This window comes from Saccopteryx bilineata, chromosome 3 (assembly GCF_036850765.1).
Source record: "Saccopteryx bilineata isolate mSacBil1 chromosome 3, mSacBil1_pri_phased_curated, whole genome shotgun sequence".
NCBI classification, from domain to species: Eukaryota; Metazoa; Chordata; class Mammalia; order Chiroptera; family Emballonuridae; genus Saccopteryx; species Saccopteryx bilineata.
In genome coordinates, this window is record NC_089492.1 from 147,100,883 (window position 1) to 147,116,246 (window position 15,364).

The window sequence follows — 15,364 nt, forward strand, 5'->3', positions numbered from 1 at the left end:
GCTTTGACTGAGACTAAAGGCACACTTCGTTGTGTGTCGTGAGGCAAGCTACTCAACTTCTTTATATAAAGTAGGGATCATAGCAGTATCTACTTCATGGAACATTTATGAAGATCCAGTAAAATAGAATAATGAACAAAACGTTCCTTAGTACTGAAGCAGTCAACAGGAATGATTTCAATGTTACCTGTTATAAACTTCTACATGCAATAGTTACTGTCAGTTGTGAGTTACCTTACTAAGAAGAGTGGTGGACTCATGTTGATCTTTTTTGCTTTTTAAATACTCACTTTACATTTAAATCTGCATTTAGAGACAGCTAAGCTAGTTTTTCTTTTTAGTTAGTTGGATATAATTATTAATTTTCACTGTAATAGCAACAGTAATGTTACTGAACTCAAGGGGTTTGCCACTTGGGTTACTCTACTCACGAACCAGACATAGTTCTTACATGATAGTTTTATTTACTTGCAGCAAGTAAAGACAAGGAATTCATATCCAAAGCTATGTCTCCCTATGAAGCCAGTTGCCACGGCCACCATCACAGCCGCCTGGCCCATGCAGGTTCGCATTTGATTCGGACAGACGGTAATGAAACAATGGACCCAAGAACTGGTGGGCCATTAGCTTTAATCCTAGCTTGCACCCAGCAGGCAAGAAATACACACAGTGGGAAAACACTTCCCTTTCCGTTCAGGGCTCCCAAAGCCACTGACTGACTTATCCGAGTTTCCTAGAATCAAAGGTTTCTACCTCACCAGCCTTATTCACCTCTGTTCCCCATCTCCTTCTCCCTGCACAAATTCTGCACAAACTGGCTTCTCCTTCAGCACTCTGCCATCTTGGCCGCTTCTCCTCTCCTCCAGGTGGCCTTTCTCTACTTTCCTCCAGCATGGGCTCCTCTGCCCCACTTTATAGTGTAGAAATCAAAACCTTTAATCCAATATACAAACAAGGAAGTCTCTGATACAAAGCCACTTATCTGAGGCATAATGGGATTCCTCATAAGAGTGCACCACCCCCTATCATGCAACAGTCAAGAGTGTGGGGAAAAGCCTAGTCTTAAAACTATAAGCCTTAGGCTACAACAACCCTGCCTGCTTTACAGCCTGTCCCCCACAAACCAATGCAAACTATAAGCGAGCAAACATATATATCATATTTACAAACTTATTTGACCAATACTCCCCAACTCAGGCTTAGCCATTGCTTACATACATTATTTGGTCAATTATATGTTGATTTCTGCTTTGCAGTTAGCTACATTTATCAGGTTGGGTACCCCCCCCCCCACTACACTCCCAAGCTCATCCTATTTACAGCTAGCTGGTCATCAAAATACTGTGCTACATTTTAACATTTAAAAAGATTAACATTTATGTACTAGTAACATCTAGGAGTGCTCAGACCTTGAGACTCTTGTCCTACCTAATGTAACATAATTAGAATATATATAAATCAGTTCATTTTTCTCACTATGCTTTCTATAAAGATTTACTGTGAAGCTTATAGCAAGGTATGATATAGTTGGTCATTTTTAATGCCCATTATACAGATCAGGTATAAAATTGGTGTGAAATAAGAGGGGGTTTTTGTTGTTTTGTTTTTCTCTTTTTTTTTTCTTTGTATTTTTCTGAAATTGAAAACGGGGAGGTAGTCAGACAGACTCCCGCATGCACCCGATGGGGATCCACTTGGCATGCCCACCAGGGGGCGATGCTCTGCCCATCTGGGGCATTGCTCTACCGCAACCAGAGCCATTCTAGCACCTGAGGCAGAGGCCACAGAGCCATCCTCAGCACCCGGGCCAACCTTGCTCCAGTGGAGCCTCGGCTGCGGGAGGGGAAGAGAGAGACAGAGAGGAAGGAGAGGGGGAGGGGTGGAGAAGCAGATGGGCGCTTCTCCTGTGTGCCCTGGCCGGAAATCGAACCCAGGACTCCTGCACGCCAGGCCGACGCTCTACCACTGAGCCAACCCTGCCAGAGCGGAAAAAAGAGTTTTACATGCTTAAGGTCTAGTTGTTGTTTTTTTAATTGATTTTAATTTATGGTGTTTACATAGATTGTAGTGTCCCCCCGAGTGCATCCCCCCTCCCGTGTTCCCCTCAACATCCCCCTTGCCCCCTCCCCCCAGCACCCTACCCCCTTTTCTCCAGGATTTGGTTTCCTGCTCTCTATAATGCTGTGTTATGTGTATATAATTTAACCAATCTCTTTCCCTTCTCTGATCCCATCCTATCATCCCCTTTCCCTCTGTCCGCTTTCCCTCTGGTCCCTTTGATCCCGCTTCTACCTCTATTTCATTCCTTAGTTCACATTGATCATTAAATTCCTCAAATGAGTGAGGTCATATGATATTCTAGTCTTTCTGTGGTAGCTAGCACAATGCTGATAAACACATTAGATCACGTCGGTCTTCTGCTCAAAGCTCCAGATTTCCCATCCCACCTAGAGGACAAAGGAAAGGCCCGTCCCACCTGTTTTTCTGCCTAGACCCTTCCCTCACCTCCAGTAAAAACTTGGCCCATTCCTTCACCCTGACTTTCCTCAGATGACATTTCATCAGGAGCTAGTCTGATCTACATATTTAAAATCATTGACCACTTCACCTACCTCTGGCCCTCTGATCTGCTTCTATTTTTTCATGTTACTAGTCACCTCCTGGGGGTGCATGCACTTACTCAAGAGGTTATTGTTTCTCAGTCCCTGAGAATATGAGATCTGTGAGGGCAGTTTCCTTTTTGTTTTTGTGGACACTTCCCCAATGCCTGGAAGTGTGTCTGACACATAGTAACTACTACTCAGTAAGTAAATGAATTCAGGGCAGACAGTGAGTTCAGTTAGTGAGCATAAGCTCCCTCATGTATGCAGCACATTCTTCTATTTCTTGCTTCTTTTGGCAGAAAAAGAAACAAGGAAAAAAATGAAAGGACAGGATTGCTTAATCTAGAACTCAAAGAATCAGCCTAACTGTGCTCTTAGAAGTTGCTTCCTCAGCAGTTCTGAATGTCCTTCCCTCAAGGGAACATCCTGAAACTTGATGTTCCTTAAAATATCTTTCAGACTTTGTGTCAAAGGTTTTTTTTTTAAACCAGCAGAATACCAAGCAAGAGGGTCATAAGCCATCCTGGAGTGGAGTGGGATGCAACGGTGTAACGAGGGCCACAGGCAGAGGACAGGGCTCAGGGAGATGGGCACTTGGGGCAGGGTGGGTGGGAGGGCGGAGACTGAGGGCTGGCTCATTTCTTCCCTGGAAAGCAACAAGAGTGTGGGTATAAAACCTGCAGGTCTATTCCAGTCTGGTGGGTATTGCTCCTCCAGAGAGAAGGAGCTGTCTCTCCTGTGCACACCCGTCCCTGTGTCCAACCCAGGCTGAGAAGTGACTCTAGTGGAGCATCTCGTACCAAAAGAAGTGTAACTGAATACAGTGAGCGAAGAGAACTGTATCTGGTCTCACGTGCCCACCTCTGTTGGAGGACGTCCACTGGCTTTGCCCAGCTCCACTCTCTTTGCTGGCATCTGTTGGCGTCTGTTGAGAACTGCGGCCATCGTTGCTTGGCTCCTTCTGGTGGTTCTAAAAGGGAGTGGGTGCTGGTGGCAGGGTGTTTGCTACAGCTGGTTTTCCTGACTTTGTGTTCACTCTGAAAGGAAACACAAAGAGGAAAGCTGACTGCCTGCTTAACCTGAAGTCATGTCCCACAATAAGCAGTTTTACTTCCTGCATTGATAAGCCCGCAGGCCTGAAGGACAGTGGGTAACATCTCAGTGAAACCCACCCATCCTCCTGATTTACAGAAGAGCCAGTGCGTCCCACACGGACAAAATGTCACTTGTACTTTGTACTCAAGTATTTACTAAGAGTTTTGGCAACAGTCACTGAACTCAAATGATCGATTTTAGCCTGCAAATGTTTGTTCAAATAAAAAAGAAGAAGAAGAAAGCCACTCCCTGTGTCTTCTGATTGAGCCAAAGCTGATTTTTCTAAATATAGGTCAAGTTTTGCAAGTTCATGGAGCCTGGTGACATGGGCATCTTGTTTGGAAACTTACGACCTGAAAGGTTAAAAGTGGTATAGAAACCAAAGTGTCACAGGCTGACTGTAAAATAGCGATTGGCAGCCTGGGCCTCAGGTGGTGATTTACAGGGGTCAGTGTATTCATCGTCATCCAGGGTGTCTTCTTCTCCGAGATCCAAGACAGACAAAAAGGCCCAAAGTCCAGATGCTGAGCCAGCTCTTCTGTCCCACCTCCTGCTTCTCTATCATTGCTCCCTTACTTTTCAAAAGAAAAAAGACCCCCTCAGACTTAACTTGAGTCATTGTGGGCCGTAGTTCTCAATTGCTTTTCTCTCAAGATCCCTTTAAAATTGTAGTCTTAAAAACTATTGAGGACCCAAGAGTTTTGGGTTATGTAAGTTCTCTCTGTCACTATGTATATCAAATTAGAAATTAGAACTGAAAACTTGTAACACAGAACCACACAAGCACATATTCCAATAGCTAATAGAGCTAATGACATCACTCAGCATACTGCCTCTGGAAAATTACAACACTCATTCCTGCACATGTTGCATAGGAGCCTTTAAAGGAGTTTTACTTCAGAATGTTAGGATGTAGTCAGGGTTACAATATTTGCAGCTGTTTAAATTGGGAACAGTTTAAGATGCAAATCTCAAAAGGTGTGAGAGGCTACATATATTTTTCAAAAATTTTTGGGAGGAAAACAAGCAGAAGATACAAAGACTGCAGGGGCAGGGTCCCCACAGGTGTCCTTTTGTAGATGTGGCTGAAGAGTTTGAAATAAAGGCTTCTCTTCAGGGCAATAAATGTTTTTTAAACACCACACAGACTATCAGTGGTTTCATCCCTCCCCTGGGAGCAGGTGAACAACTGGGAAGAGCCTGGATCTTACCTGGAACTGTCAACTTTCTTGGCACCTGGAATTGTCAGGAGAATCTATCTAGCTCAGCAATATGATAGCATTACTCCTCATCTTGGAAAGTTAAAATACCTGAAATGTCTGTTTGATTCTGATAGCACATTTTAGAGCAGCGGTTCTCAACCTGTGGGTCGCGACCCTGGGGGGGGCGGGTTGAACGACCAAAACAAACCTAAATAGGCAACCCCTGTGTTTTGGTCGTTCGACCCCCGCCGGGGTCGCGACCCACAGGTTGAGAACCGCTGTTTTAGAGAGTAGTAAATGGTCCCCACAGGATGGTAGGACAGAGGCCCATATGTCTGTTTTTTTCTTGAGGGGCCTTGTGTGGTCAACAGAACTCAGACACCAGGACAAACTTTCATCTGGATAGAGAAGAACAGAAACCTTGGGCACTGATTTTTCTCTGCACGTGGAACCACTCAGGAGAAGCACCAACACAAGAGGGACCAGATTTGCACCTCTTCCCAGATCTGCTCCTGGACGCGGTCCTCTGGCCACAGTCCTCGGGCATGTGACCAAGCCTGTCTTGCTTCAGGCCTGGCTGCGTACTCCTTTTTGTTTTTTTAAACGTTTAATTGCTTTGTTCATGACAAGCTTTATATTTTAAAATTATCAGATGGAGCATGCCCTACACAAGTAGATGAATAGAAGGAAACAAAATAAGCTTTTTAAGCAAGAAGCAAATGGTGCTGTATTTTCAAGAATTCTGTCTGGCTGTCTTCCTCTGGTTCATTATGTGGACTCTGTGCCAGAGACAGAGATAGAGAAGTTTACAGATGAAACTAGAGGGCATATATGGCTATGTTTTTCTTTCTTTCTTTTCTTTTTCTTTCTTTTTTTTTTTTATTAATGAAAGTCAGAAACCACCGAATAAACTGAAAACACAAGGCTAGTATGTTCTAAAAGGAAAATTTATTTTAAAAGCACCTGGGTGTAGGCAGGCTGAGACCAGCAAAGGGTGTCAGCCCCCAGGAAGGGATGGGGCAGGGGTGATATGGATTCATCAGAGGACCTTGGGCAAAGGTGGCAGCAGGATAGCTTCTTCTGTTTGTGGTTGGGAGTGGCACCACAGTTCCTCAAAATTATTTGCACTCTGATCCAATTGTCCCTAATCAGCATCCAGCTGCAAAGGAGGTCTGAGCCAGACTACTGAGTGAGCAAGTTCTTCCTCTGTCAGGTCTACTTTGTTCTTAAGAAAGATGGTGGCTGAGTAGCCATTTCATCTATCAATTAAGTGAGAGGCAAGGAGGCAGAGACAGACTCCTGCATACGTCCCAACGGGGATCCACCTGGCAAGCCCCCTAATGGGCGATGCTCTGCCCATTTAGGGCTGCTGCTCTGTTGCTCGGCAACCAAGCTATTTTAGTGCCTGAGGTGAGGCCACAAGCCGTCCTCAGCGCCCAGGGCCAACTTGCTTGAACTGTTGGAGCTATGGCTGCAGGAGAGGAAGAGAGAGAAGAGAGGGAAGGGGGAGAGATGGAGAAGTAGATGGTTGCTTTTCCTGTGTGCCCTGACCAGGAATCAAATTCAGAACTTCCACACACTGGGTTGACTCTCTACCACTAAGCCAGCCAGCCAGGGTGGCTGTGTTTTTCTTAAAATAACCTTTTTAATGGTTAGAATAGTACTGGATTTATAGAAAAATTGTGGAAGTGGTACAGAGGATCCCCTCTCCCCTACTATTGACATCTTACCTTACTGTGGCAGAGTCGTTATAATTAATGAACCAATACTGATACAGTGTTATTACCTAAAGCCTACATACACTCGATTCACATTTCCTTTGTTTTTACCTAACTTCCTTTTGCTATTCCAAAATTTCATCCAGAATTTAGTTGCTATGTCACTTTAGGCTCCTCTCGGCTATGACAGTTCCTCCAACTGTTTTTATTTTCAATGGCCTTGATAGTTTTTTTAATTTATTTTTTATTGAATTTATTGGGGTGACATTGGTTAATGATATTGTATAGATTTCACATGTACAATTCTGTAAAACATCATCTGTATATTGTATTGTGTGTTCACCTTCCCAAGTCATTTGTCCACGCTGTACCCTCTCCTGCCTCCTCTACTTGTCCTCTTGTCCTCACCACACTGTTGTCTGTGCTCATGAGGGGTTTTGTTTATTTGTTTGTTCTTTGAGGAGGACAGGGCAGGTTTTTTGTAGACTGTCCCACCGTTAGACCTGCCTGATGTCTTTTCTGTGAGTACACTTAGGTTACCTGTTTTGGGGAGGACTGCCAGGGGGGAAGTGCCATTTGCATCACATCATATGGAGGGTACATTCTGTCCATGTGACATATCATTGTTGGTGTTGACTTTGATCACCTGGGTGAGCTGATGTTTGTCAGTTTTCCTACACTAAAGTTTTTCTTTTATTTCCTTTTCACACTGCCCTCTCTGGAAAGAAGTCGCTTTACGCAGCCCGCACTTACGGAGGGTGAGTTACACTCCCTCCTGAGGTCTGAGCACCCATGTTAATTATTGGGGAGGTTTGTTTAGTCTCCTCCTTTTATTTAATTGCTTATCTATATCAGTATAGACTTGTGGACATTTGTTTTACAAACTGCTCACAAAAACTAGGGGATATTTCAAAATGAATATTAAGTGATAAAAGAAAGAAGCATTTGATGTTTTTTATTAAACAAGAATATCAGAAAAGCAAACGACAAGTCAAACAAAGTTGTTCAGTTATGCAAATAAGATGCAAACTCAGTTATCGTGATTGAGTAGCAAGTGACATATTGGGGGGGTGAACAGAAGCATGTCAAACTGGGCGAGAGTGCCACACATTGACTGTTCAGTAGGGTGTATGGTCACCCAAGACTGCCAAAGCACACGGATAGCGATGGGGCAGGACAGGATCAGATCGCCCAGCAGTTCTTGTAGGGGATCCTCTGCCACTCTTGCTCCAGGGCAACCTCCAGCTCAAGAAGCATTGTGGGAGGCACTGGACGGTTTGCCGGACGTCTTCCCAGGGCATCCCAAGCACGTTCAATGGGATTCAGGTCTGGAGAACGTGAAGGCCAGTCCATGTGCTCATTCTTGCCTCCTGAAGCGTGTTGTTGAAGAGATGCACACAGTGGGGCCTTGCATTATCGTCCATGAAAAGAAAGTTGTTTCCAACTGCTCCAGCCTAGGGTACCACTATAGGGTGCAGGACCTCATCTCGATTTCTGACAGCAGTCAGTGATCCGTTTCTGATGACGTGGAGGTCGATACGACTACCAATGCTGATGCCAGCCCACACCATGATTCTGCCACCACTGAAGAAGTCCCTGTCTCACATGAAATTTGGATTCTCCCATGTTTCTCGCTCACGCCAGATCAGGACACAAGGATTGTCAGGCTGCAGACTGAACCGTGACTCATCAGATAAAAGGACAGTTGACCACTCATCATGGGTCCAATGACGATGCTCATCAGCTCACCTTCTGTGGGTTCTAAGGTGTTCAGCAGATAACAGAATGTATTCCATTGGTCGCTGGGCATGCAGTCCAACACGATGGAGCCGATTTCGTATGTTCTGGGTGCATATCTGTCGTCTAGTGGCAGCAAGAAACTGTCCCCGCAGCTCTGTTGCATTGCTGCACCTGTTCCTTCTTGTCAGTAAGGTCAAGTTGCGGTCAGCTCCTGCTGTTGTGGCAGATGGGTGACCCTGCCCTCGTCTTCTTCATACTGTGCCAGTCTCTTAAAAGTGATTCCACAGTTTGCTAATCATGCTTTGGGGTGTTCCAAGTGCTGTTGCCACTGTCGTCTGTGTTGGACCAGCTTCAAGACGTCCTGTGGCTCTCCAGGCTTCGCATTCAGGCAAATCGTGTTGCGGGAGCATTGCAAGGGCTGGGAAACTGTAGGATGTGCACTTTCAAGATCAGGGAACGTGCAGATACTCCAGGACTTTCAGCCTTTTGTACAGTGTATTTTCACCAGTGAAATAAAAGTGGGTTTTACATCTCATTTGCATAATTGAACAACTTTCTTTGACTTGTCATTTGCTTTTCAGATGTTCTTGTTTAATAAAATCAAATGCTTTTTTTTATCACTTTATATTCATTTTGAAATATCCCCTAATTATTGTGAGCAGTGTACTTTGTGTTACAATCCAGTGGGCACTTCATTTATTTTTTTGCTTAAATTGTTCCAGTTGTGGCCATTGGGAACACTTTCAGTTGTTCCTGTTGTCTCTGCTGTATCCCCGTGTGTGTGGGTGTATGTGTGTTGCTGTGTTTGTGTTATATTTTGTCCCAGGTTCATCTGACATGTTTCTTGCCCCCATCTGAGAATCATCTATTTCTCAAAGGAACCCAGGTTCCTTTATTGAAAAATGAAATTAGACTTGGGTTACCACCCTTTTTTTCTACTTAAAATTAATAAGTCAGAGGCCTTCATACTTCAGACATGATTTTTTAAAAGTGGTTTTTTATTTAGCACTATTATCTTCAAGTAGTAAAAATGCCTTGTTTGTATAATAATTCCTCATGAGTTGGCTGACTTTTACTATTAAGTAAGAACTTGTTAGAGCAGATCATCTGAAATTTTTTAAACTATCGCTTTTATCTTGCTGTTTTGGAATTGTGATGTGTCCATGGTGTACCAAGTGGCTGAGCCACAGGGGACTGGGGAGCCTCAGAAACCACTTTACTTGATAGTGGGGCCAGCGATCCCACACCTTCTTGTAGAAATTCAAAAATCTAAATGATACTGCTTGTTACCTAATGTCTCACCATCAGGGAAAAAATGATTTGAGTGAAAAACAGCTGCCTTTCAGGCCCCTGGTTACTCTTGGCACCTAGGATTCAATCCCAGGTGTGGGTCCCCACCACCACCGCCACCAAAACATCAGAACACTTTTAAAATTAATTTTGCATTTATGGCTTGAAGCAGTGAGCCAAGGAGGAAAAGCACGCCCAAACACCGCACAGTTTTCTGAGCAGCGGCCTGTTTTTCTCTGCAGCTGGTCTCACGGTCTCGTTCTGCTTCAGGTCTGACTGAGACAGCAGTCTTCAGCTGTGAAGCCCACAATGACAAGGGGCTGACTGTGTCCAAGGGCATACAAGTCAACATCAAAGGTGAGCAGGGCCAGTCCCTTGAGAATGTCTGGGAGCTGGGGGGATGGTGACAGCTCGGGCCCTGACTTCCCCATTGACGGCCTCTGTGATCTTGACAGAAGTCCCTGACTTCTCTGGTGCGTGTTCCCCTCTGTAAAATGGGGTAATTAATTACAGCCTACCTGATATTGAGGCTTAAATGAGATCATGTGAGTAAAGGCGCTCACAAGAGTACCCGGCACATACATTTGGTAAACATTAGCCAGTTTAGCTGTGCTTAGCCTGAGAAGAAAATAGGCTGAACTGTTAACCTTGACTATCTATAAGGCCGGTGGCCAAGGCCAGGCAGGTCCACATTGGATTCGGGCAGACGATAGAGGAACAGCAGAGCCGGAAAGCATTGGGCCATTCCTGTTTAATAAAGTCTCACAACAGCAGGCGAGCACACAGGCAGGGGAAAACCTCTTCTCATGGCAGCAGGCGAACAAACAGAAAAACATCCCCTCACAGTGGCGGGCAAGCAATCGCCCTGAGGGAAAGTACCCATAGCCTTACATAGGCTACACACACGTGGCTCTGCTGCCATGTGTTTACATGCAAAGTGCAAGCAAGCAAGCCTAACACTGCTGTTTTCCGTACACCATCTTAGCCCTATTTTCACTTTTCCCTCTTCTAGCCTGAACTAGTCCCCATTATTCCCAGAAGAGCCCCTGGGGTGGGGGCAGCTGGGGTCCTTGGTCTAGGAACAGGCTCTGTCCTTCCCAGGGCAGCTGGGTGAAGCCTGTCTACCAGCTTCTGCTCCAAGGTGGGGAGAAGAGCAGGGCAAGGTCCCTTTCCTTCCTGGCCCAGTGCTCCTGCCCTTTTGTCCTCACCTCCCTGTCCCTCTTGCTTCCCCTGGGCTGGGACATGGGGTAATAGAGGCTCATACTGGAAGGCCCCCCAGCTGTGGGGACATTCCAATCCAATCAACTGCCTCTTCCTGCATTATCTATGGGATCAAAAAAGCATTTAAACCTTTAAACTTGAAAAGAAAAGAAAACCTAAATGTAAATACTATCTATTTATTCCTTTTCAAATTGTCTTCCTTTCTTGCTCGCTCTCACAGAAACTCAGGCTAGTTTTCTGTCTCAGTACTTTGTTCTGAATGAGGGGGCGTTTTCTGGATCACTGGGTGGAAAACTGAGCAGGAGAAACCGTATAACTTCCTTCCTTTGTGCCGAAACCCATCATTACCACTCCCAAAGGAAATGTGGGGAATTTCAGAAATTCATGAGTAAGCATAAATTTATGAGACATTTCGACAAGCATAGACATCTTCAAATTTAAAAATCCGTAAACGGTGAAGTTCTCCTTTAATTTTTACTTCACACAGAATCTCAGCTTAGATTTTTTTTAATGTTCTGTTTCCAAAACTTATGATTTTGGCTTTTATTTATTTAAAAATATTTGTCAAAGCAACCAAGACTCGCTTCTTCTAGTCTGTTGTTAACTTGAGTATCTGTGGCCAAATTTTGATGTGTAAAGGCAGACATTTTAGGGCAGTTCTACAGCTAATCTATTTACGGAGTGAGTCAAACAAAATACTTCTTTTCCCCCACTCACTAAGCTGCATGTCTACTGGTAAAACTGAAACTCCTGAATGTAGCACCTTGTGTGTGCTTAACATGGCCCAGCCCTCCCGCCATGGCCTTCCCCACCTCCACGCCTCCCACAGACCTCACACGTGTCACCTCATCTCACCCTCACTGCAGCCCCATGGAACAGTGCTGTTACTGTCTCCGTGAATAGAAGAGGGAACTGAGTTTAGGGAGAGCACTCAGCTATGCCCTGGGCCATACAGTGGCCAGTGGGCGATCAGACGCCCTGTTCCTGCTGGTGCTTTTACTGGTTTGCTTGCTGCCCCGTCATCCAGCCTCCCATGTCCTGTTGAGTGACACGAGCTCTGGGGTCAACATACCTGAGTTCAAGTCCCCCATTTTACTGCTCTGTGACCTTTGGCAACTCTTAACTTCTCTGATCCTCAGTGTTGTCATCCATAAACAGGGATGGTAAAATGACCTCTCTGATTGGATTCTAATAATAATGAAATGAGTCGGAGACCATAAAATGGGATGCATTGAAAGCACACACTGTTAGTCATCATGTTTTATTATAAGTATGATTATTACTATTAATTAAGAATTAAATTTAGCACAAGACCCCAGACTTCAGATCCTCCTTAGATTCTAATTGAAATACTGTCCACATCCCTCGTGTGGCCGAGGTCATCATATACTCTATGATACCCCCACCCCTCACAAAGGCAGTGGGCTCTTGCTTGAACTGACCCTCATCTGCTTCCTCCCCCCTCCACACACATACGTACGTATGTACGCACATATGTGCACACTCATGCTCCTGTGGCCTCCTTCTCTTCTCCACACAGGGCTCCCCTAACCTCTGCTCACATGGGTGTCCCCAGCTCAGGCAAGAGCTCCACCGGAGCAGGGCTATGTCTCTCCTTCCCCACTGAGTACCCAGCAGGGTGCCTGCACACAGTAGGACTGAGGTCACAAGGTCAGTAAAGGAGATGGACATCTCCTCATCCTTTTTCAGCTAAAAGCTCTCCCGTTATCAGTGGGCGGGGAAACAGGCTGTGTCCCAGACAGAGCTACCCTATTGCTGGAAGGCCTATCTGTAGACTAATACAGTCACTGTCAGGTATAGGGTGACTCCTCTTTAAAACTTGTGTTTAAGTTTTCTTAAGAAATGGAAACAGGCCTGGTATTAATCTGTCTGATCACTTGGCCTCTTGTGGTTTATAACTGTGTTTGTGTCTTTGTTTTCTGTGTAGCCCTTCCTGCCCCACCAACTGATGTCAGCATTCACAACAGGAGCGCCCACAGCATCCTGATCTCCTGGGTCCTGGGCTTTGATGGATACTCCCCATTCAGCGGTTGCAACATTCAGGTAAACTTCCAAGGTACAGAAGAAAGTCACCATTAGGTGCCCTGTGGGTCTCCCTGACATTTTTTTCCTTCTGCATCTGGGCACTACGGCCATTTGAACACTTCCATTCAGAGCCCTAGCTCACTGTCCACCTACATGCAGTCTTATGATTTTCTGCTCCAGAAACCACCTCCTTCCTGTGCATGGCCAGGGCCCAACCAGAGAGAACCACCAGGCCAGGGAGAATTAATATTTAGAGTACAACCCTGGCCAGGTGGTTCAGTGGATAGAGCCTCATCCTTGGCGTGCTGGTCTGATCCCCAGTCAGGCCATGCATGAGAGGCAATCAATGAGTACACAGCTAAGTGAGACAACTAAGTGGAACAGTGAATCGATACTTCTCTCTCTCTCTCCCTCTTGCCCTTTCCTCCCTTCCCTTCTTTCTCAAATCACTGGAAAATATTTAAAAAAAATTTTTTTTTTTCATGGGCTGGTGGCCATGAAGGATAGGCATGCAGGCATGAGCTGGGTGATTTTTGCTAGTGACTGTTGCACTTTAGTCCGTGACTCCTGGGAAACCTGGGCCTTACAGACCTCGCAAAGTCTTCAAACATTTTTAACCACTACATAAAACTGGAATAAAATAGAAGTTAGCCATCCTGCAGTGAGTTCATGCCATGCTCTGAGTGTTAGTTTTATAAACATGGAAAGTAACCATACTGTTTCTTTCCTGAATGCCCAGAATGGCCCAGGGGCTTTGCAGAGATTCAAAGCCCGGAGTGGAATTCAGACTCAGGAAGTTTATGCAAGAAGCAGTGCTCAGAACCATTTGCCCCTTAATGTGTCAGGAGAGACATTGCATGCAGAACAGGTAGTGAATACATACAGGTTATCTGCTGAAAACGTGATTATGTATGTTATCATACAGTAGGGTCAAGAATTGTTTTTAGTTTCATAAAAAGTCTGGTTTTATTAGTCAAAACATGTTAACCTGACACATGCTATTTATACCCACTCACCTTAAGGAAATGACTTCCAAAGAAGTTTTCAATACCAAATGGAATTAGTTTCCCTGCTTTATTGCCTCCCACTATTGTGTAACAGCTGCTCCTGCTTTGAAAAGTGAAAGCATACATTATCTTCAAAATAGCCTGTACCCTCACCCCACTGCCCCAAGCCTTACTTAGTTCTCACCTAGCTTTATTTGTAACTCTCCCAAGTACTGGTAAGTGTCAGGAATCTTGTTGTGTCTAAAAGTCCTCACCAGGAATATTTTTAACAGCTCTTTTGGGGGGAGGTATTCACCCATTTGACGTGTACAGCTCAGTGATTTTTAGTATACTTGCAGAGTTGTATAACCATCACTATGCATCCATAAGAGATAGTGGGCTATAGTTTTCTTGTGTTGGCTTCTTCTGGTTTCAGTATCTGGGTGATATGGACCTCATAAAATGAGTTGGGAAGTATTCCTTCTTTTCTGTTTCTTGGAAGAGTTTGTGAAAGATTGTGTTCATTTTTAAAATATTTGGTAGACGTCCCCAGAGAGGCCATCTGGCTCTGAGCTTCTCTTTGTGAGTAGTGTTTTGAATACTTGCTCAATCTTTTTACTTGGTATCAATCTATTCAGATTTTCTGTTCCTTCTTGAGTCACTTTTGGTAGTTGTGTATTTCTAGGAATTTGTCCATTTCCTCTGTTTTATCTAATTTGTTGGTATAAAGTTGTTTCTAAGATACAATTATAATTTTTTTCTAATTAAGTAAAAATTTATTCCTGATTTTAATAGTTTGTCTTCCATCTTGTTTTTTCTTGGTCAATCTAGCTGAAAATTGTCAGTTTTATTATCTTTATGAAAAGCCAACTTTTGCCTTTTTGAGGTTTTTTGTTCTGTACTTTACTCATTTCTGTGCTAATCTTTATTTCCTTTCTTCTCTTTGCTTTGGCTTAGTTTGCTCTTTTTTGTTGTTTATTCTTTTTTTTAAGATTTTTATTTATATTTATTTATTTATTCATTTTAGAGAAGAGAGACAGAGAGAGATAGAGCGAGAGAGGGGGAGAGAGAGAGAGAGGGAGGGAGGGAGGAAGGGAGGGAGGGAGGGAGGGAGAAGGCAGGAAGGAACAGGAAGCATCAACTCCGATATGTGCCTTGACCAGGCAAACCCAAGGTTTTGAACCGGTGACCTCAGCATTCCAAGTCGATGCTTGATCCACTGCGCCACCACAGGTCAGGCCTTGTTGTTTATTCTTAAAGTGAAAGGTTAGGTGATTGATTTTAAGTGTCTTCTTTTTAATATGAGTTTAGATGCTATTCATTTCCCTCTTAAGTCCTGCTTTAGCTGCATCCCCTAAGTTTTTTATCTTTTATGGTGTCTTTCCAATTCATCTCAGGCTTTTTGTCATTTTCCTTATGTTTTCTTCTTTTCCTAATGGTTATTTATGACTATGTTGTTTAAC

At 44.3% G+C, this 15,364-nt stretch overlaps 1 protein-coding gene across 3 annotated transcripts in view; it reads left to right on the top strand.

The window, feature by feature from the left end:
• Nucleotides 1–15,364, top strand: part of MERTK (MER proto-oncogene, tyrosine kinase) — a 128,212-nt gene that overhangs the window by 53,257 nt on the left and 59,591 nt on the right. For all 3 annotated transcript variants that reach the window (XM_066267665.1, XM_066267666.1, XM_066267667.1), the window contains 2 exons: nucleotides 9,919–10,005; nucleotides 12,818–12,933. In XM_066267665.1, the coding sequence (XP_066123762.1) occupies nucleotides 9,919–10,005; nucleotides 12,818–12,933 (203 nt within the window). The remainder of the gene's footprint in view (nucleotides 1–9,918; nucleotides 10,006–12,817; nucleotides 12,934–15,364) is intronic.